This window comes from Sycon ciliatum, chromosome 7 (assembly GCF_964019385.1).
Source record: "Sycon ciliatum chromosome 7, ocSycCili1.1, whole genome shotgun sequence".
In the NCBI taxonomy this organism is placed as follows: domain Eukaryota; kingdom Metazoa; phylum Porifera; class Calcarea; order Leucosolenida; family Sycettidae; genus Sycon; species Sycon ciliatum.
The window spans coordinates 4961368-4984589 of NC_088649.1; the positions used below are offsets into that span (position 1 = coordinate 4961368).

The 23222-nt window shown below is 49.8% G+C and overlaps 1 protein-coding gene across 1 annotated transcript in view; it reads left to right on the forward strand.

Moving 5' to 3' along the window:
• Positions 1 to 23222, forward strand: part of LOC135820794 (mucin-5AC-like) — a 46237-nt gene that overhangs the window by 5968 nt on the left and 17047 nt on the right. Inside the window, exons 6-11 of the mRNA XM_065333837.1 lie at positions 3104 to 3370; positions 3891 to 4421; positions 4949 to 5103; positions 14424 to 14502; positions 16975 to 17229; positions 18134 to 19141. Coding sequence (XP_065189909.1) covers positions 3104 to 3370; positions 3891 to 4421; positions 4949 to 5103; positions 14424 to 14502; positions 16975 to 17229; positions 18134 to 19141 — 2295 coding nt within the window. The remainder of the gene's footprint in view (positions 1 to 3103; positions 3371 to 3890; positions 4422 to 4948; positions 5104 to 14423; positions 14503 to 16974; positions 17230 to 18133; positions 19142 to 23222) is intronic.

Sequence of the window (23222 nt, forward strand, 5' to 3'; positions counted from 1 at the left end):
CATTGCAGCTTGCATCTCCTTTCGCTTCGTCCAATTATGGGCATTCATCAGGCAGTTGTGACAATGTGATTATAGGTAAATTAACAAAATATGAAAAAGGAAGCAAACAGCTACATGAGCATGGATCATGTGTTTGTAGATGGGCAACACTACAACAATGCAAGTCTGGAGGTAGCCATTGCAGGCTTCGTCTTCAAGCTCTGCGAGTTCTCTACTGCAAGCATGCACGCATGCGCACACTATACACATGTATATGATTACATCACTACATCTCCCCCTTCAAATAAAAAAAAAAAGAAGAAGAAGAAGAAGAAGAAATCAAAATAAAGGAACAAAGTGAAGAAGGAAAAGCCAATTAATTAAAGAGAAAAAAAACAAAAAGAAGAAAAGGAAAAAACCGATGCGAATGCGCATGCCATGCGCCAGTCATTAAAAACTGCAAATCACTGAGAAAAACAAAAACAAAACACAACCACGCTACATACTACCGACAAGCGGCTGTGAACGAGGAAGAAAACAAAACAAAAAAAGTTCAGCACAAAAAAAAACGGTAAAATGGTCTCTACGTGTCCATGGACACACTGTCCCGCAGCAGCAGCAGCAGTCATCCATAAGCCGCTCTGGCCTTCTCTGTAAGGGTTACCTGACGGCCAGAACGGGTTTTCATGCCATCATGAAATCGCTTGGGAGACTCACTGGCTGGTGAGCTGGTCTGATCCCTGCAGACATCGCTAGGAGAAACTGGACGAGGCGAAGAACACGGGGGTGAGGCGTCCGCAAGTGCAGAACGGGTGAGAGGGGCCTCAGCTTCCGTTGACGCTGGCACCAATGGCTCACTACCTGTCGCCGATTGTGGTGCGGCCGGGCTAGTCGGAACCGGAACACTAACAGGAGGCGTGGACAGCGGTGACTTGGGTACGGAGGCAACAAACTCAGGCCAATCAGACGATGCAGCAGCAGGTGAGACCAATTCTCTGACATGTTGGCGGTTACGAAGCAGAATCCGGACACCGTCGGTTACTCCCACTTGCCTCCCGTACTGCTCCACCACGGTCCACGGCTTGGCTGGATCATTGTATTCGTCATGGAGGATCACCCGCTTGCCCGCCTGCAGATGTGGCAAGGCCTTCACTCCACGACGAGCGTCATGATCACGTGCCATTGTGGCCTTGGCTCTCAGCTGGATGCTGGGGTTGACAATGCGAGGAGGGATCATGGTAGGAACTCTGCTACGCAATGGGCGAGAGAACAGAGCCTCGTTTGGAGAGGTTCCCAACATGCGGTGTCGGGAATGTCGGACGTCGAACAGAACCTGGTTCAGTCGTCGACGGAAAGGTAAATGAGGCTTCAGTGCCACCATTCTTTCCTTGACGAGACGATGGAGTCGTTCCACCATGCCATTGGAACGTGGATAACGTGGGCTGGAGCGGATGTGACGAATGCCCAGCCGCTGCAAGAAGGTGGTCATCTGCTCCGACACAAACTGTGGCCCGTTATCCGAAACCAGTACAGACGGTAGACCGAATAGGGCAAACACTCACTGCGCCAATGTAGATGGGCAACACTACAACAATGCAAGTCTGGAGGTAGCCATTGCAGGCTTCGTCTTCAAGCTCTGCGAGTTCTCTACTGCAAGCATGCACGCATGCGCACACTATACATATGTATATGATTACATCACTACATGTTCACCAACGTCATGTCTGCATGCAGTGTACATTGGTCATCTGACAAGACCCAGCCTAGCCACAGCCATGTACACCACCAGAAGCAGCGAACCATGACCCAACCTGTTACATTTTACTGACGTACTCAAGTGCATACTCAAGTGCATTTGAGCTTGAGTGAAGAGCTAGCACTGAGCCTGAGTAGCCAGTGCTACGTACTGTACTGTACAGACCTATGCCTAGGATATGGGTTGTACTCCACCATCTCTCGACTCAAGGGCTAGTTACAGTCTACATGGGGGTGACTGCAGCCGGCCAAAATTTTCTCAGCCGGCTGAGCCGGCTTTGTAGATCACTGCATTTATAGCAGGGGTTTTGTACCATATTAGAGAAGTACAGCCAATGATATTGTCATGTCTAAATATTACAATTTTGACACAAATTAGACATAACACGAAGCTGGTTTTTGAAAATTGTAAGTCGTGTATCTGCCCCATTTCTTCTTTATGACTTGCACAATACACCAGTCTTCCTAAACAACACATTTCTAGCAGGGGTTAAGTACCATACAAGAGAGCTACATTGTACATCTAGTCATACTGTCATAAACAGCCAGCATTTTTCCTGCAGCAGTCACACCACCATCATCATTATTTCCAGGGAAATCCTCTTACATTGTCAGCTCCTACGTCGTTAGATACAATGTAGGGGGCTGTAGGACCGGCTCGTCAAAAATAGAGAACCTGAACAAGCGTGCTCGGGATGTCTCAGCAATCGTAGTATGCTTGAGCACTCCTATAAAAACTTGATCAATGGCAAAATCGTTCCCCACAGAAAAATCATACTTTGCGGGTCTTGCGTTGCACGCTGGGAGGTGAAGTACAGAAGGCGAGTCGATCCGAGTATGACCTTTCGGACTGGACTGGACTGAACTATTCCAAAAATAACAACGAGGGGTCACGGGTGCGAGTCAACCCCTGTGACACGGATTTCTGTGCCGTGTCACCTCCCTAGTTTGAGTACGACTCCCTGGTGTGTATATATAAGTACATGTGCGTGTGTGCATATATTAGAGAGGTTCTGCTCCCACCAAACTCTGTGTCAACTGCAGTGAAGTTTGACACGGATTTTTCGTACGTTGCACCGGTTCTGCTGTACGTAGCATGCTCGAACACCCCGCCACATGCGCTCTGTACGCTCGGTTTTCACACAGAGTCCAGTCCGTGTGAAGCGCGCTTCACACGGAAAACGGTATGAAAAAATCCGTATGAAACTTGATCCCGTACCGCGGCGAGGTTTCCATACGTACTTTGGCACGTTTTACCGTGTGGCAGAACCTCACTAATATATGTGTCTGTGTGTGCATGTGTGTGCATGTGCGTTTGTGTGTGTGTGTGTGTCCGTGTGTATGTACACGCGCACACTATTCCCTACAGGCGAGCAAGGCCGGCGGTCGACATCACCGTCGCACATCGCAGCGAGATGGTGATGTTGTAGCTCGTCGTGACCATCATGATACACACCCCAGCACAGGCACACAGCAACAACCTGTACATCAGCCATCGGCGAGCCCAGCCCATCATCAGCATCATCAGCAACGTGTCAAGACAGAAGAGGAGCAGTCACAGCCGCAGCACACGCACGTTCATCGTGACAATACGGCCGTCAAGGCGTTGTCGTCTCGTCTGGACTCGTGTCTCCAGGTACAGTTTAGCTGCCCCTGTAGTGGCATCCACGACGTGTGACCACACACCCGCACACCTGAACTCCCAGTATTCTGTGTGTGTTTGTACCTGCGACCGCCACACTAAATACGAAATAGTTTCAGGTTTGTATCCTTATCGGGAACCCACGTGAACAAGAAACTATGCACCGAGAAGGTGTTTCCCCTATCATTCCAGGCTGGCTTAATGTAAATGGAAATTGATCTGGTGTGAGACAATACACTGTATTGTCCCAATCTGAGTTTTCATTTCCTCCCTTGGAACATGTTTGGTTTCTCTGAAGCACCACTGGTTTCGTAGAGTTTCGTTCAGCAGTTACAATGTATCTCGGATTTTCGGGCAGTTCTCCATCCTCTATGCTTTGCACTTTTCTTCCATTTCTCTAATACTCTCTGTCTGTCTGTTTGTCTGGTCTCTTTGCCTGGCTGTCTGTCCATCCGTCTATCGGTACGCTCGTCTGTCTGTCTGCCTCTCCCCTTCTCCGTTTCTCTCTCGGCAGGAGCTGCAGCAGCTCCATACCAATTTCTCTGCGCTGAGAGATCTGGACTCTGCCGGACCGGCGTCGACTACCACAGCATCTGCTATGACGGCGCCTCCACCCAGCAGATCTCAGCCGACAACAACTCACCCTGTCCCCACAGCGGCACCTTCACACAGCACTGCTCCGAGTACGAGTGCACAACCTACTGCAGCCGCAAGCCATCGGCCTCCACGTGCCCATCCGTCCTCTGGTCCTCATCGAACGGACGGAAGTAGAGATGTAGTGTGGTCTGCCGGTACAGCGCAACAGTCGACTCCCGTCCATTCTACCACACATCATGCAGGTGGTGTTGGAACCACACAGCGCTCACTGCAGGCTCAAGTGCCGTCAGCACAGGCACAGTCATCAGCGTTTGCTGCCCATCATCCCGCCGCTCTACCCCCGGCTCTGCCCGCGCTGAACCGGATCACGGAAGAGTTCATCCGCTCCATGCAGCAGCAGCAGCAGCCATCACAGGATGTGCTACCAGGCGACCACAGCACAAATAAGGTACAGTGTACGCATACTAGGTGTGTCATATGGCACTGCACATTCATATGTAACCTACTTCCAGTCAACTTCGCTATTAACGACTCGGATATAACGACAATTCGCAAATAACGACAGAATTTCCATGCACAGAGCAAAGTCCATTCTACCTGTATACACATAATGAGACTTCGGGTATAACGGCACTTCGCGCAATAAGGACACTTTTCTGATGCCCTGCCGAGTGTCGTTATACGCAAAGTTGACTGTACTAGGTGTATCATGCGGCACTGCACATTGAGAGCTGAAAAAGCAAATTTTGCCAGACTCCACTGGGAATGGGGGGGGGGGGGGCAAAAAGGTCATTCTCTACTCAAAGCATAAATTTTGTAAAACATGTGGCATTTATAGCCTTTGCATCCAAGTGTCTCTTTATATGGCTTTCCTTTCCTCGCGTGTATGTGGTCTGCGCTGTGTGAGGCGAGTAATCACCCTACTAATATGTGCTTCGTACACATGTTGCCTGTCTTATCCTCTCTTGCACCTAGTCCACGGCTGATCGAGTGCTCCGGGATATTCAAGAGCGCAGGGCACGGCTGGACCGCGGACACTTGCAGCACGGCGGAAAGGACGGCACTCAAAGTTTCCAACTGCCACCGGACCTTGTGCAGCTGTATGCGAGAATCGATCAGCTAGCTCAAGAGTAAGGAAATTTGTATTCGCGAGTGTCCAATCTTTAGTAGTAGTAGTATTGACATATCCGCGGCAAGCCGCTTATGTACAACGGCATGGGAGAGGATAACAAAAAATGAAAATATATTGTTGGGAAATCCACGCTATTATCGAATATTCAACAATGATGGGTGTGGGGTTATACCAAATTCCCATAATGTGGAAGTACGTTATTGTTGAAAGCACTAGGTGATCTGCACTCTACAATGTGACCTGTGCGATTATATCGTTGAATGATTGCCTGTTCCGAGCCACCAAACGCAGTGTCTCCTGGTCCTTCAGACTCCGGAGACGCATGGACGTTGCCTTGGCTAATTCGTTGTCTATCACCACTGGTAGGGTGATGCGCGGGCGTCCGAGCCAGCCCCGATTCTGTCGCTGGAAATACGCTGTCATGCTCACCTGCGCTGGAGTTGCTTCAGGGAGGCGTAGAATATGACCAAACAGTTTCCACTGTGCTCTTCTGCTTAGTACGGATATTGGCTCGGCATTGCAGCGGGTATATAGGTCTGTGTTGGAGATAATTTCCGGGTAAGATATCCCTAATAGACGGCGGAGCTGCTTTCTGTGGAACGCATCCATTGCTGTAGCATCCCGGGATGAAAGCACCCACACGCCACAGTTGTAGGTCAAAATAGATAGCACAAATGCATCAAACAACCTCAGGCGGGTTGCTTCAGAGATGACTTGTCTCCGCATCCACAGGTTGACAAGTGTGTTGAAGGCAGCTGCGGCTTGCTGGCGCCGGCGCTTGAGGTCTTCTGTGACTCCGTACAGTGAACCAAGCAACCGGGTGGACCTCCATCGTTCCTCACCTCTTCTTGCAACATCCTCTTCTTGGTATAGATGGGTCCACTCGGTCTTGGTAGGGTTGATGTTGAGGTTCCACTCTTTGAACACTACCTCTGCCTCTGTTAGTGCGCACGCTAGATGTTGACGGTCCGTGGAGTACAGGTTAACGTCGTCCATGTATGCTGTTTCGCAAGGTATGGACATATCGACAGTCGTGTAGGTTGTCCCTCCAATATTCAGTATGGCAGGTCTTGGCGATATCCTGGGACGCAGGCAACGCATTGTCGCTTCGAGATAACAGGTGAATAGCACCGGCGACAAACTATCTCCTTGTGGGATGCCTATTGATGTTGGAAATTCTGCCGAGAGCGCATTCTTTATCTTCACTCTTAGCCTTGTGTTGTGCAACAACATCTCCACCATTCGTACCTCATCTGTGTTAACTATTTGTTTCATTACCTCCACCAATCTTCCCCGCTGCACTGTGTCGAACGCCTTGCTCATATCCATTCCGAGGACCGTACATTGCCACTTGAAACGTTCAGCCTTGGCTGCCAGCCACCGGCCACACCAGACAATATCCGCGGTACTCCGACCCGGACGGGAAGCGCTCTGGGTTGGAGATAACTGTTAGGTAGGAGTCAATCTTTGGCATAATCCTGCGAAGTGTGATTGTTGACAGGAATTTGCGTATAGAGTTCAAGAGTATTATTGGCCTGATACTGGTTAGCGGCCCTCTGGGTTTCCCTGGTTTTGGGAGCGGGATTAGTGTTCCACATTGTAGTGGAACCCACGTTCGACCAGCCAGCACTAACGCAACACTTCGGATTAGGGAATGAATTATTTACAAGAGAATTGGAAGAGACATAGAAGTTAGAAGTAAGTTATCAGAACCAGACTGAAGCACACTGAACTAAAGGATCGACTCAACTACTGAAGTACAGAAAGACGGGCATGCAATCTGAGAAAGGAGTGCAGCTACGCACGTGGCTAGACACATGCACAGCATGAGAGGTGTACACATAAAGCAGAGGCGCGCGCATATGGGTGAGCGTGTACACAGCATGCATAGCAACATACAGTGTGACACAAGAGTCATAAGGCACCTAATATAGCAGTTCATAACACCACTCCCCTAGGTGCCATTGATCATCCACTGTATCTAGCTGGCTGTCGTCGATTACCAGGGCCTCGGAGGTCGTAGCGCTGAGTCGGCATGTCAGCCGCAAACTCGATGCTCACCACATTATCACAGGCAGCTGGCTCTGGGCGATCTTCGGCAGCATCATGGTTACCATCATCTAGTGTTCCATCTACCTGCTGGGCGTGTCCAGGCTTCACGATATCAACGTTCACGACCTTCTCTCTGCCGTCAGCATGCTGGATCACCAGGGTCGATGGCGAGACTATCTTCAGCACCGTCCAGCCACTCTCATATGGCGTCATGAGCTTCTGACTCCGCTCTGGGCGACGTAGCATCACCGGATCATCGACACGGTATGGTGACTCTGTTGGACCGCCTGACACAGAGTCATTCGAGGACAGTAGCGACTCAACAAGGTCTCGAATTCGAGCAGCGCGCCCGGCGAGTCGGTCTACCCATTCACTGGCGCTGTATGCTGTCGGGTTGTGATCAATTACTAGATCGCGCCCTTCCCAGCCCGTGATGGCCAGCCTTGGCGATATTCCGGTTGTAGCATGGCGACGTCCATTGTAGTAGAACAGAACCAACTCCAGCTCAGACGTCCAGTCACTGGTTTTCTCGAGCGCCTTACGCAGGAGACCGATGATTGTACGGTTGAGCCGTTCAACCCCTCCTTGTGATTGAGGATGTCGAACTGCACCCGTTTTCACCACCACACCAAACTGTTCCAGGAGGGCTGCTACGACCGCGTTCCGGAACTCAGTGCCGTTGTCCATGCGAATGACAGACGGCGGGCCCCACCGGCAGCAGATCTTGGTCAGTGCGGCTGCTACGCTCGCTGCATCGTGTCGACGTAGTGGCTGTACCTCCGCCCACTTGGTGAACATGTCGACGCATACCAGGCAGCAGTGGTGCGCTCCACTCTGGCCAAGCTCCAACGTGTCGATCTGTATGACCTCCCATGGTCGTCCTGGTACGTCTGGACGCGTTGGCTCAACAGTCGGTCCCCGTGCCGGGTTAGCTGCAGAGCAAGGCACACACGCTTGGACAACACTCTGGCATTTCTCGGCCATCAGCGGCATATAGCAGCGCTTGCGCAGTGAGTCATGCATTGTCGTCCAGGTGGCATGGCCAGAGGTCTTGTGAGATGCTTTCAGTACTTGGTCTTCAAGCTCAGGTGGTATGACTGGCACTTGCACGACACCGTCGAGTGGCAGCTTTACTGAACGCATCAGCACACCGTCATGGTCCAACAGCTGATCACGGACCGGTCTGTACAGCTTCGACGACAGGGGGGTTCCCGACTTCAGCTCATCCAGCAGCTGTGATATCTCGGTATCGGCTTGCTGCGCATCCTTTATCTCACTGAGAGTAACGGGCCCGATAGCATGCTTGTGCGTTGCCACAGAAACAGAACAAACATCACTCGGCTCGGCTGTACCCTTGGGCCACCGCCTCGGGACACGGGTGAGCTCATCGGCCGGGTTCTGGTCAGTCGGCACCCACTCCACTCGGACCTTGAGGCCGACCGTTTGGACGAGGTCAGCAATCACTTCCAGTCGCCGCTCAACCAGTATCTTGTGCAGCCCACCAACTTTCACTCGGCGCACATTGTCGAGGACCTGCTTCAGCCAGCCGTACACTGTCTTTGAGTCGGTGACGAGTCGTACCGTCTGCAGGTGCCATTGCGCTGCAAGCGACAGTCCACGCACCGCAGCATCTAGCTCCGCCACATTGATGTGCTTCTTATCGGCTGTGTCCCGCAGCCATGTACCGTCTTCGATGACTTGGCCGTTCAGCTGGAGGACCACACCGACTGCCAGATCCGAGGCATCGCAGAACACAGCCCAATCTCCATCGGACTCGGCTGATGCATGCCACACACCACGGACGGGGTCTTGAGCGGACAGCTGCTCAGCAACTTCATCAGCACACTGAAGAACGCTAGGTGGAACCGGCGTGTCCCATCTGTCCACTGCACTTGATAGCCGCTTCAACATTGAGCAGGCTGGGCGAAGCCATGCGCACACTGGATAGTGGCTTGTGAGCCGACCTGTCCATTGGAATACACCACGCTTCGTCAGCGGTTGGCGGAAGCTGAGGTCGACTCCATCGCGGCGAGCCCACATGATGGTACCATCAGCAGTCGTCGATAGCTTCAGGCCAAGCACTCGCGCCTCGGGTAGATGCTCTGGTGGCTTTGTCGGCAAGCCATACCGTGCTAGCTCTGCAGCGACGGCCTTGCGCTTCTCCGCTGGCGTGAGGACGTCATCAACGTAGTTGTCCACATCAGGCCATCGTCGCGTCACCCACCGAACAATGATGTCCATGAATTTTGGTGCAATCGATAGACCAAAACCCATCCGTGACATGGCGTACAGCTTCCCACGCCACACCACGACTTGGTAGCGCAAGAGGGATGGGTCGACTCGTACCTGCAAGTACGCCTTACGTATGTCGACAAGTTCAAACTGGCTGTCTGCAACCTGTCGCCACTTGCGGATCTTCTCACCGCATGCTGGGGCATCAGTGCCTGGGTTCGACTTAATCACCGCATTCAAGCCACGGTAATCAAGACAAGGACGAACTGGGGTCGACTCCTTGTGGGCTTGGTCCTTGGCGAGCAGCGGAATGATGGCCGCCGGAGGACCGTACGTAGCCTCGTCGTACTCGATCAGGTAGCCATTCTCGACCCAGGCGTCCATCTCGTCACAGAACTGCGACTCTTGCTTGTCTGACAGGTTGTGCCTCGCGTACTGTCCGATCCCTGAGCCGATCGGAGATGTAGGAGCTTGCCCATCACGCCACTGCCAGTGCAACGTCCAATGCTGCGTGTCGTTGTCCCACCGGAGCTCTCCGTCTTCGGCCTTCAGGGTCACACCACGATCGTCCTCTGTGACGTCCACATGACGGAGTGTGCTCTCAACGTCAGCTGCAGCAGTAGCGGCTGCACCGGTATCTCTAGGCTGAGGACCAAAGCACACGCCATTGACCTCGCCGTCCTGGCCATAACTGAGTCGAACGCCACCAACACCAGCTATAACGTCAGCACCGAGGAGGAGGTCTGCTGCCACAGCCGTCAATGAGTCGACAACGCAGGCATTCACACGCACTCTTGGCAGACTAACCGGTTCACCATCTCCTTGGCGCTGCAGTTCCAGATCAACTGCTCCTCTGATCTTCACCTTGCTACTATCCACGGATACAACAGACACACGTGGCTGAGCAGTGAACGGAATCTTGTGAAGTTTGAGGAACTCGACCGTAACCATTGTGTAACTTGCACAAGTGTCCACTGCTGCTCTAGCACGTGCCCATTCGCTGCCTACCACGCCTCGCACGTCAACGTAGATTCTGGGCAGTGAAGCTCTAGTAGCCTCGGCTACAGTGCACAAACACGCACCCCTCGCCAGGGAGCCACTGTCTGCAGCCGTTGCTGCTCCAGACGATTTCCGCTCTTGCCAGGCTTTACGCTCCGGACAGTCACTCTTCATGTGACCTGGCTTGTCACAGAAGTAACAGGTTCGAGGGCCAGTACGCTCGCCGCGCGTTCCTTTACCAGCACCACTCTTGCGACCAGATTTCTTCGCTTTCGGGCACTGCCGCGCCATGTGGCCAACTCCGCCACAGTTGAAACACGCCTGCTCATCCGTGGTGGCAGCTGCCACAACAACATCGCCACGCACTCGTGTCAAGTGGTCCGAGGTCGCAGCCTTCAACGCCCGTACCACGTCCAGGCAACCCGTCACACTCAACTCTCTGCCCGCCATCGTAAGTCTTAGCTCTCGGGCAAACTCTACCGGCAGTCCCTTGATCAGCTGCTCTATGATCATCGGGTCCTTGTCGTCATCAGCCTTGTGCCCCGCCATAGTACTCAGTCGCTGCAAATCGGCAACGTAGGCGTCGGGAGACTCATCCACGCGCATCGTCCGTGAGGTGAATCTGGCGTACGCCTGCGCCTTCGTCAGAGTGAACGACAGTCCCATTTTCGCCAAGACTTTATCTTTGTCTTTCTGATCGCTTGCCGGCATCCGTGAAAATACAAGAAACGCGTCATCCGTCAGGAACAACGGAAAATTCTTCACTTTCTTGTCGTCCGTGTCCCAACCTTGTATGTTTGCAAGCACCAGAAACTTATCCCAAAAACGTCCGAAATCGTCCCCGTTCCCACGGAACGGCTGGAGGAAGTTGTCAAACTTGAGCGACATCTCGCTGGCGTGGCAGGGTTTGCACTCGTCAATACAACACACACGTCCCGGGTTTCGGCACCAGTTGTAGTGGAACCCACGTTCGACCAGCCAGCACTAACGCAACACTTCGGATTAGGGAATGAATTATTTACAAGAGAATTGGAAGAGACATAGAAGTTAGAAGTAAGTTATCAGAACCAGACTGAAGCACACTGAACTAAAGGATCGACTCAACTACTGAAGTACAGAAAGACGGGCATGCAATCTGAGAAAGGAGTGCAGCTACGCACGTGGCTAGACACATGCACAGCATGAGAGGTGTACACATAAAGCAGAGGCGCGCGCATATGGGTGAGCGTGTACACAGCATGCATAGCAACATACAGTGTGACACAAGAGTCATAAGGCACCTAATATAGCAGTTCATAACAACATCCAAGATCCATTCCAATGCCATCCGCAAAACATTGGTTTAGAATGGCAGCGATCTCATGTGCGACCCTCTCACCAGCATGCTTGAACAGGTCCCCGGGGATGCCATCCGGCCCAGCTGCCCTCTGCGATTTGAGTAATCTAATTGCCAGGGCAACCTCCGCAGCGCTGATCCTATCTTCAAGATACTTCGAGCCCAGCGGTCTCAGAATATCATTTACTGCAGATGGATCCCGAAACCGCTGCCTGAAGTGGTCAGCTACCTTCTCTGCCGCTTCTTTATCGTTGGCGATTATCCGTCCAAGAGCGTCATGAACAACCAATGGCGCGGGAGACTGCCGCCGCAGCAAAGAGGCTGCTTGAAAGACCCTTGCATTGTTTTTCAGCTTCTCTACTTCTTGAGCGAAGGAGTCCAGGCGGGCTTCAGAGTTGTTCCGGGCGATATCTCGTATCTGGTGTAATATCTGATTCCGATCGCGTTTCAGTGATTTCCTCCCGTCTGGGCATTTTGTCGAGTCGATTTTTACCCGAAATTCTTTTTGTTGTGCTGATAGAAGGGCTATGCCAGGATCATGGGCTTTTCGGCTACATTCGGCTCTCTTTTTATATCCAACTGTTTTTGTTGCAGCCGACTCCAGTGCATCCCTCACACCTCCGAAACGTGCCTCAGCTGAAACAGTTCCCTGCTGCGTTTGTTGCGTTGCCAGTGCTTTGTCTACCTCCTCCTGGAATTGACTACAGACCTGGGGGTTCTGAGTGAACATCGAGGTGTTGAAGCTACGCTTAGTTGTCTGGTTTCCCTTCCGCCAGATTGGAAATAACGCACGAAGCTGCAGTGTGGCAATGACTATTCTGTGGTCCGTTGGTGTCTCGCAGCCTGCATAGCTACGTGCATTACACAGCAGTGGCTTGTGTTGCGTACGGCAAAGAACAAAATCGATCTGGTTGTAGACAGGTTGTGGGCCAACTTCTCCACTCCCAGGTCGCCGCCAACCCGTCCATGTAGTGCAGTGGCTCTGGCGGTGTTGAAAAGCTGTATTGGCCAAGAAGGCATCATTTTCAATTGACCATTCCAACATGTGTTGTCCAATCTTTGCCAGAACAAAAGCAAACCCCGTCTTTGGCTAACAACCACGACTCAAACTGGGCTGATACAGTCAGACCTCGCTTAACCGCACACATCCGTTTTCAACAAAAAAATATCCGGATAGGCGAGGGAACCGGATAATCGAACACATATACTGTATGTATGCATGGCATATGCTGTAAATCGGTAACCAACGATTTTCTTCCGGATGGCGAGGGATCCGGATAAAAGAGGTTTGACTGTGTCCGTATACTATACAGTGGCTAACAACCACGCCTCAAACTGGGCTGATATCCGTATACTGTATTTTTCCGGTTGTAAGTCGACCTTTTACGACTTAAAATAGACGGAGAAAGGGTGGGGGTCGACTTACAACCGGGATTCGACTTATAACCAGGAACTATCAGTATCTTACAAAAAATGACCTGCGCTGCATGCACGAGTGCACCATGTGTACACATTGTTGCCAGTTTATTGGCATTTTTCCAAGGATTGGGACGTTATACCCTCCGATAGGGAATGTTTACATGATTTGTTGATGTGTTAGTACCAGGAGGTGGTTAGTAGCTAGTGCTTCTTTGGGTGAACACTTAAAACGCAGAATTGAGACCTCCAGATACGGGGGTCGACCTATAACCGGGGTCGACTTACAACCGGGGTCGACTTACAACCGGTAAAATACGGTACTTTACAGCACTACAGTACATCCAGTGCTGTGGTGCTGTAGTAGAGATGTAACGGCTGTAGTAGAGATGTAACGGCTATTCAGTTTTACACTGATGATGGGCCAGGCCGAGTTTCACTGCCGAGTCTCACTGCCGAGTTTCACTGCCGAGTTTCACTGCCGAGTTTCACTGCCGAGTTTCACTGCCGAGTTTCACTGCCGAGTTTCACGGCCGAGTTTCACTGCCGAGTTTCACTGCCGAGTTTCACTGCCGAGTTTCACTGCCGAGTTTCACTGCCGAGTTTCACTGCCGAGTTTCACTGCCGAGTTTCACTGCCGAGTTTCACTGCCGAGTTTCACTGCCGAGTTTCACTGCCGAGTTTCACTGCCGAGTTTCACTGCCGAGTTTCACTGCCGAGTTTCACTGCCGAGTTTCACAACTTGGTAAGGAACATCAGACAACAACAAGTATTGGGTCAGCTAGGCATTGCCCTTAACGGCCTTGGACACATAATCTGATCAGCCAGGGGCGTCGGACACGCTACGATCACTTCAGTATTGACCGTACCACTCTTTGCCCCATGTACCCTGTGGATCAATAAAAAGCACTGACTTGGAGCTGGGGTCTAAATTCCGAAATTTGTGAGAGGAGCCACCCCAATCCTACGAGTAAATTGCACGTTAGGTGGCTGACCGTACCACGCTAAAATACCCTCCGACGCCCCTGTCAGCAGTACATTCGGGGAAACACGCTTGAAAACCCATTTCATCCTAATTCCACTTTGAGCGCTACCGTTTGTTAGCAAACAAGCTATGTTAGTAAGATAAAGGAAGTCGTCCTGGGATTACACCATTCAACATAGTGCAAGGCTGATGAATTGACCGCCACTGATTTCAGCCTGGTCTACACCACACAGCTGATTGAAGTGACTTTTTCTGGCCAGTGAATCCCTGTTTTTGATTTTCATCATTTTCCTTGCAGGCCATCAGCTGACAGCTCTGCCCTGGCAGTTCAGCGCGAGATTGACGACTGTATTGCCATGGCAACAAAAGATCTTCAGGTAGGAGTTGTGGTATTGGCATTGTGATATGCCCCACTGGGCAGCCATTGCTACTATGCCGTTCAAATAATAATAAAATTTTCGAAGCTGTGACATTACTATTTAATAGTAATGTCACAGCTTCGCGTACTGACTTGGTGTGCTATTGTATGCACATGCAGCAGGCAAGTGTTCCGCTTTTGTTCTCTTCCGATGCTTAGGTATACATTCTATAGTAAGTAGTCTTCTATTATCATGTGTACTGATGATGTCGTTCAAATATGCATGCTAAATTCTTGATCTTTAATTGAGAATAAAAAGGACCAAGGAACTACAAGTTCTGCTATAATTTCCACTAACACCACCAGTCACTAAACAATCGGCTCATGCGGTAACATTACATGACACTGACCGACGCTACTGACGTTCTACAACTAACTGGCTAACAGCTCTAGCACATCTTGGATGCGCACTCCAACAGCCTTCCCACTTGGAAGGTTCCATCCGAGTCCATTCATTCGAATATGCATACTAAATTTTTGATCTTTAATAGAGAGTACATGCATGGCTTTGCGGTAAGAGACGACGAGGTAGAAATACAAATACCTACACATGTACATTGTACCGTATTTTCCCGAATATGTCGACTTCGAATATAAGTCGACCACCCCAAATCCAGGAGTCAATTTCATGAAACAAGTTTTTCTAGCTCCATGACACCCACACATACAAAATGATGAATTCTCTGCGAGGAGTGATCATAATTATCATGCCAGTAAGACAACATCTGAAGAAAACCAGTGTCATCCAATGTTCAATTCATTCAATGTTAACTGCCACTGTGGTTCGTAGATCTACGGTAGTGCATTTTGTACGGACACTCCAGTCACTTCATTTGTTGTGCCAGATTCCCGTATGTAAGTCGAGTTCCGTTTGTAAGTCGACCCCCAGCTTTTGGCGAAATTTCTGGCGCACGGAAGGTCGACTTATATTCGGGAAAATACGGTACATGTACGGGTGAAGTGAGGTGTAGTCAGTGTTAGTGACACAACCAGCCCGCCAACCCCTGACCAACAGACAGACCAACCACCAGCCAACCAACTAAACATCCAACCGAAAAACCAACCAAGCCACCAACCAACAAACTCACTGGCAACCGACCAATCAACCAACCGACCGACCGACTAACTGACCCAACAACCAAGCCACCACCCACCCAATCCACCAACAAACCAAATAGACCATCAACCTGTCCACCAACCAACCCACAAACCCGCCAACCAAACCACCCCGACCAACCGACCAACCCGCCAACCAAACCACCCCAACCAACCAACCCACCAACAAATCCTTAACCGCCACATCTTGTGGTAACAGTCATTAGATTTATGCCGCCGGAGAAACTGCCCGTCTTCAGCGACTAGTCATCCCTCACCCCGCATTAAGCTTTAAAAGACATTCACGCATACATGTAACAGAGCCCCCCTATGCAGAGAGACCACCTGGATTTAGAAGCCATCTGTCTTGGGAGACCCGGTGTGTTGATGATCACCTACTTCTGAAGTACGTAACTAGGTATAGAGTGATCACCTGTTTTGAAAGGCCCTGTGTTTATTAAAGATCACCTGCATGTGGAGAGGGGAACTTTTTTGAAAGACCCTGTGTTTAAAGGAAGATCACTGTCTTTAGCGTGGACCTGTTTTGAAAGACCTTGTGTATAAAGTTCACTTTGTTTGGTGTTAACCTGCTTTGAAAAACCTTGTGTTTAAACTTAATTAAAAGATAGATTTTGAACTCGGATGGTGAGCAAATATAGTTATGCTGAAGAAAGGAAAAGGACAAAATGTTACGTTGGTGGACAGTTTGTCATAACTCGTAACATTTTGTCCTTTTCCTTTCTTCATCATAAAAGATAGATCACTGTGTTTAGTGTGAGCCTGTCTTGAAAGACCCTGTATTGAAAGACCCTGTATTGAAAGACCCTGTATTGAAAGACCCTGTATTGAAAGACCCTGTATTGAAAGACCCTGTATTGAAAGACCCTGTATTGAAAGACCCTGTATTGAAAGACCCTGTATTGAAAGACCCTGTATTGAAAGACCCTGTATTGAAAGACCCTGTATTGAAAGACCCTGTATTGAAAGACCCTGTATTGAAAGACCCTGTATTGAAAGACCCTGTATTGAAAGACCCTGTGTTGAAAGACCCTGTGTTGAAAGACCCTGTATTGAAAGACCCTGTGTTGAAAGACCCTGTGTTGAAAGACCCTGTATTGAAAGACCCTGTATTGAAAGACCCTGTATTGAAAGACCCTGTGTTGAAAGAACCTGTGTTGAAAGACTACTGTGTTTAGCGTGGACCTGTCTTGAGTGGCCTTGTGTTAAAAGATCACTATGTTCAGCGTACACCTGTATTGAAAGGTCTGTTTTAGTGTACGGTGGGGTGGGTGCTAATAACAGGTTCGAGTCAACTACCATTTATTGTGACCTGCAGGCCAAGCCAGCCAAGCGACCACAGCAGCGACGGCAAGACCGATCGTTGCACGAGAACGAGGCACTGTCCAGCCAACCAGCACCAGTACAGCAACAGCAGTCACAATATCAGCAGCGCTCTACAGCTGCGACTACACGTTCAGCCACGCAGGCCCGTGGCAAGAACACGGGTCGCCAAACATCAGCTACAGAGAAGCTCAAATCAGCAGCAGCAGCAGAAAAGGCAGGAGGAAAAAGAACTTCTGGCCCCATGAAAGTGAGTTCTGTGCGTGCACGCTATTGTTGCTCCTGTTGTCGTCGCTGCTGCTTTTGATGATACTGCACATCAAGAAAATCATGTACACACTTTAAAAAAAAGTTATGGGCTCCACGCAACAGCATCATGGAGAAATATCGGTTTGTCGACTGGTAGCTGCTCTATTGAAAATTGTCACTGCACGGTCCATTTTTTAGTACAGACAGTATAGAGCTTGACACGTCTCAGTTCACCATGGCTGTTCAATTTTTGTAAACAAAGAAAATGTTATAAGTAAAGAGAACGACCAATAAGTTACTAGTTATGACTAACAGTCCACCAAGGTAACCAAGGTAACGCGATCTTATACCCTTCCCCTCATTCCCTTCTTATCTTCCCTTCCCCTCGTTGGAACCTTCCGCGCCTGAGCCTTCCAAGTTGGAAGGTTGTTGGTTTGCGTTTCGTAAATGTGTTGGAGTTAGGCGTCAGGTCGTTGAATATCTCAATACCCTTGTCAGTTTTGTGCCTTGTCGCACTATCTGACTGTATAAGATCGCGTTGCCTTGGTGGCCTGTCAGTCATAACTTGTAACTTATTGGTCCGTTCTCGTTACTTTAAATGTAAAGAAAATGTGTTCTGGTTACTTTTCACCCGGAATGTGCGTTTGTGTCTGCTTGGATCCAGGGCGGCTTTTTCCATGTGTGTTGATGGTTGTGTGTTTGTGCTGTTGGGATCCGTGTACGTGTGTGTATGCGTGTGCGTGTATGTGTTCGTGTATGTGTGCGTGTATGTGCGTGCATGCATCTAATTATGTGCGTGTACGTGTGTGTGTGTGCCGCGAACCCTGTATGTGTGTTTTGTGTGTTGCATGTGGCGACATGGGTGCTCTCATGCATGCCTTCAACACATTTGTGTATGCGTCCAGGGCAAGACCCAGAATCCGTCATCACTCCTGCTCAGAGGACAATCCACATCACGACAGAAACCCACCACATCAACCAGCACAAACTCGGCAAGGAAGCCAACCAGAAAGCAGCCATCGTCCACACAAGCCTCAATCAGGGAAAGATCAGAGCAACAACGTGTAGTCGAGTCACACACAGGTGCAACATCAGCAGCAGCACCATCGCACCGAGCCAAATCAACCACCGGGTCGGCAGGCAGGCAGGCCACGGCTACAGCACCGAGTACACAGACGGCTGCGGCTGAGGTTTCGGCGCCGAACCAAGCGTGCGTGCGCGACCCTCGTTTCACCGTGCCGTCCATATCCGAGCTAACACGACCCCCGCCACCACCGCCGCTGGAGCACGCTCACACTCGTTTTGAGGGGATTATACCGCTGGCCTCGCCCAGGCAGTATTCCCGCGTCGACACGGATGCCGCTGCTGCGCTTTCTAGCAGCCTGCCACGCCAAGTCACTGGCAATAGAGCTACTGACCTAGGAGATGAAAGAACCCTAGGGCAAGCACCAGCACCAGCACGGCATGCAGCGGTGCCTCAGCCTCCACGATCGTCCGCTCAGCCTTCTTTCGCCGGCCAGCAAGACCGGAATGCTGCGCCGGATGCAGGTAGAACTAGTGGACGCGCATCTCGCACTCCGCCCGCGAATACAGCAGACATCGGTGGCCATGTCCAGCGTGATGCTGCGCAAGCCAGTGGTGATCTTAGTGACTCAAGCGACAATACCACACCATTGCTCAGTACGGGAACATTGACCGATTCGTCGGCGGTGTCATCACTCGGCCAAACAGCACCACGGAACTCAGGGAACGCGGACGATGATATTGCGACCACGTCGGAGGGCGCGGTGACTTCTGGTGGTGACGATGATGGTGGTGGTGGTGGTGCGGATAGTTCGGGAAGTGCTACGCTAAGCGAACATGACAGTGATGTATGCCACGACCAAGCCAAGGCGCCTCGACCTCCGTTGCCGGTAAGCAAAGCATTGTAGTGTGTTGCTTACGCGTGTTTGCCGTAGTACTCCGCCTCCTATCGATGCTAACTCAGTCTGATTCGCAATACAGAAAAACTCCCCGGATCGCGGCCAGACGTCCCTAATCCGGGCAAGTCTGGCTACCAGCCACCTTTCTGACCCGTAGGCGTCTAGAGTCACAAACATGGCTTTTCAGCGAAAAAACGGTCCCAAAAACAATTGATTGGCGTAACAAATCTTCACCAGCATGCAGTAAGTATGCATGTTCTGCGTTACGGGCAATTCCTAGTTACGGGCAGTGCTCGGTCCCAACCTGCCCGGATAAGGGGAGTCTTACTGTATCAAATATCAGAAAACGTTTTTCTACGATGCTATGTGCGACTTTAGGAGCTGCATCTGCGCCTTGATCCTAGAGGGTGGTGGCGTTCCTGTGGATGCGGAAAACGCGGACCGTCAATTTTTTTTAATGTGCGACATGCGACACTTGCGACGAGGAAATACCTGTTGTGTACAGTTGCATGCAGTAGCAACTAGCAAGGCTGCTGTCGCAGAAGTCGAGCGTGGTGACGGTGGCGGTGTGTTGTGTCTGCTAGTGAAGAAAGTATGGCACTGGACGTATGAAGGCACAGGCACGTTCTGTAGGCATGCTCGGAGGAAATCTAGTCTCGGGGCTTATGGACACATGCACACACGTACATACGCATGCAAGCACGCACGCACCCCCCCCCCCCCCCCCCCCACACACACAAACACACCGATGATCCTAACTAATTATTTGCTTCCTTGTTACCTCTTGTATTCTTTCCTGGTGATTTCTTGGTGACTTTCTAGCCGGAGTGTTCTTAATTTGGTGACCAATTCATAAAATGTTACTATGAGAAATGTCCGCAGTTGCCTGGTACAGAGTCCAGGGTTTGAACTTTGAACCTTACATAAATAAATAGTCTGCTCAGAAAATGCTGCTCTATCATCATAATTATACGACTCGCAATGCAACCACAGCATTGTGCAACTCCTACAACTGCATGACTTGGCGTACTACTTGAAGTAGCTCCAATTGGCAGCTTTATGAAAGGACATTGGAAACAGAAAGGTGGCAGGCCGCTATCCAATAAAGTGGTCAATGCCCGAAGGCAGAGCTACAGTGAATACCTGTCTAAGACGACCACTGAAGGGACCTTCAAATTGTGCCCCCCCCCCCCCCCACGTGTTCAGGTCAGGGCCGCCGGAACCGGTCCGGTTGGTCCAACTCAGTCTGGCTCAGGTCATCCCCTGGGATTCGTCTAAAACCGGGGAGAAAAAATCATTTAATTAAGTCCAAAAGCTCCTTGGACGAAAAAGACGAAATTAAATTCCAGACGAGTATTTCTGCTAATACAGTATGTATAGGGATCATAGCAAGAGTAAGTAAGGTCCCAAGAGTGTGCAACTTAGGCCTCGACCAAATATGCTAAAAAAAGAGCATATTATGCTCGTCGCATATCAGGGAAAACGTCCATAATATGCCAAAGGCTATGCGAAAAAATATGCGAAAAGATATGCCAAAATTTGCCAAAATATGCTCGACATAAGCAGAAAGTGTAGATCATTTCAGTAAAATTACAACCTTGGAATATTCATTGGCTTCACTGCTATCATGCTTACGGTGCAAATCAAAACACATGCGGAATAGTATGGCTGGGGTATATGCTTGACCCTTGCCTACTTTAGCACATATACCGTATATTCTCTATTATAAGCGCCGTGCTTATATTTTTTCAACACCCCTCTACCCTGTGCTTATATTAGAGACCGCGCTTATATTGGAGACTAGGGGTGAAACAATTATACCGAATGCTCGAGTACTCGCTCGGTTTTTTCAGAAATAATCGTACTTGGAATAAATCAGAGTACTCGTTCATACATGGTACATTCATTTACCACAGAAATCTGCAGTTTCAGAGCAGCAGTCGGCAGATAATGGTATGGAGACTGTGTGGTGAACATTTGTTCACGAGTAGAGAGAGCCCAAATGACCCACCAACCAATATACCAGAGAAAAATGACTGCCACTCGGTTCAATCAGGGTTGTATCATGTGATTTTAAGGCCCTCGGCGTGCACTTTTTAGGAGATGAAGAATACTCGAATACTCGAATATTCGATCGGAGAAAATCAGAGTACTCGAACTCGGGATCTCAATGCCAACTTTTACCCCTATTGGAGACGTGCTTTTATTTTTTTCAACCAATACATGATTATGCATACATACAGAACGAGAATAAATACATGCTAGATATCATGCATGCAGCATTGTGCGCTTTCGATTACACGCATTTCGGTCAATTCTAGAATTAGTTATTGTTGATGCACAGTTCGATTACACAAAAAGTGACAAATTCCGTCGTTAGAATTGATTTTATCCAATTCCGTCGAATCCGTCAATTCTGAAGAGAGGGCGGAATTTCTCTAATTCTGGCGCCAGAAATGCACAGTCGGTGTGTTACCGGTCTGGTCATGACTCAAGCGCGCGAAGAGCCTCCCTAGCCCTGGCCGGCGTGTGCGCGATGCTGGGTCCACGTGCGAGCAAAGGTGTACGTGATCTCTTTTTACGATTCATCAATTTTGTTTGTGACATGACATGAATCAAATGCGTTGTGAATTCCAGTCGTTCGTTTACAAGGCCGGAATCCACTCATTCTGGTCATTCCAGAATTTAAAGAAAACCAGTTCCAGAATTGTGTAAACGTGTAATCGAAAGCACCCATTGATTCCACCAAGACCGTGCTAATAATAGAGACTGTGCGTATAATGTTTCGAAAGGTGCTCACAGTGTGCTAGTATTAGAGACTGTGCTAGTAATGGAGACCTCTGCTTATAATAGATAGAGAATATACGGTATGTACATGTCAGTGAAATTCCAAATTCATCCATAAAAGGCATTTCTGAACGCATTTTGTCCATAATAATTATGAATGTTTTGTCCTCATTTTCTTCAGAATATTTGAATTATATGCTGGCTTCATTCCAATATTCCCTTTGTCGCTCAATATGCCAATATGAACTGTCTCACAAAATATGCGGAAATATGCGCAAGCATATTTGGTCGAGGCCTAGTGCAACTCTGCATTATGGGGTCTGCCATGATCATGCTGGCGAGATGCATACGTCCAGCGGGTTTCTGTCAGAGAGTACTTTTTTTAGCACTCCACTGCTCGCTAAAACCGGGCTGGACATGTACACCTCACTGGATCACTAGACTACAGCATGTGATGTGAGTTTTAGCCATCGGCAAACCCCATAGAAAGGGTAAAGTAAAACCTGTAGAGGAGACCACACTCATAAGGCGACCACCTGTCCCAGAAGACCATTACAACCAGGATCAAGCGATGCTATTCTCAGTCAAATGACCCTGGATAAGGAGACCACCTGGTAACCAAGACAACATTTTGAAGGTCCCTTGAGCGGTCGGCTTAGACAGGGTTCACTGTACTATCATTCACATTCATTAGTTACATTGGAATGCGGAAGTGCACACGCGTGCGTACAGGAGTTCTATTCAGATCTGATTGTGTTGTCAAGCCGTAGTCCGACAGTGCCGCTGCACCCGTTGTGAACGTGCGTGCGTCGCTAGCGCTGCACTGTCGTCTGACAGTCTTGTCTCAGGCTGGACGGCTCAGGTTGTCTTGACATCTCTTGCTGGCTGCTGTCGGATTTTGACTTCTGATGACTGCTCAGTGCTCTGAGTGTGCATGATCAGTGCAGTATGACAGAAGTCAGTCTGCAGACTGCTACTGGAGGAAACGTGATTTGCCAGCTGCATGGCTGGCTTGAGCCATACTGCAGATTAGGCACTGCTTCAAGCGTTTCTGTGAATGCATGCATGATCTGCATGTATGCACACTGACTCAGTGTACACTGGGCAGCAGCCCAGCACTGGCTGCATTATCTGTGACCTGCCCCCCCCCCCCTGCATCTGGTGACTCCTGTATTGGCAAGTCACGTGGTTGATGGGTTTGATGTGTTACGTCAAAAATACACTAATAGGTATGAATACTATGACTTAGTATAAGCCAGTGTAGTAATAAGACGATCGTACGATA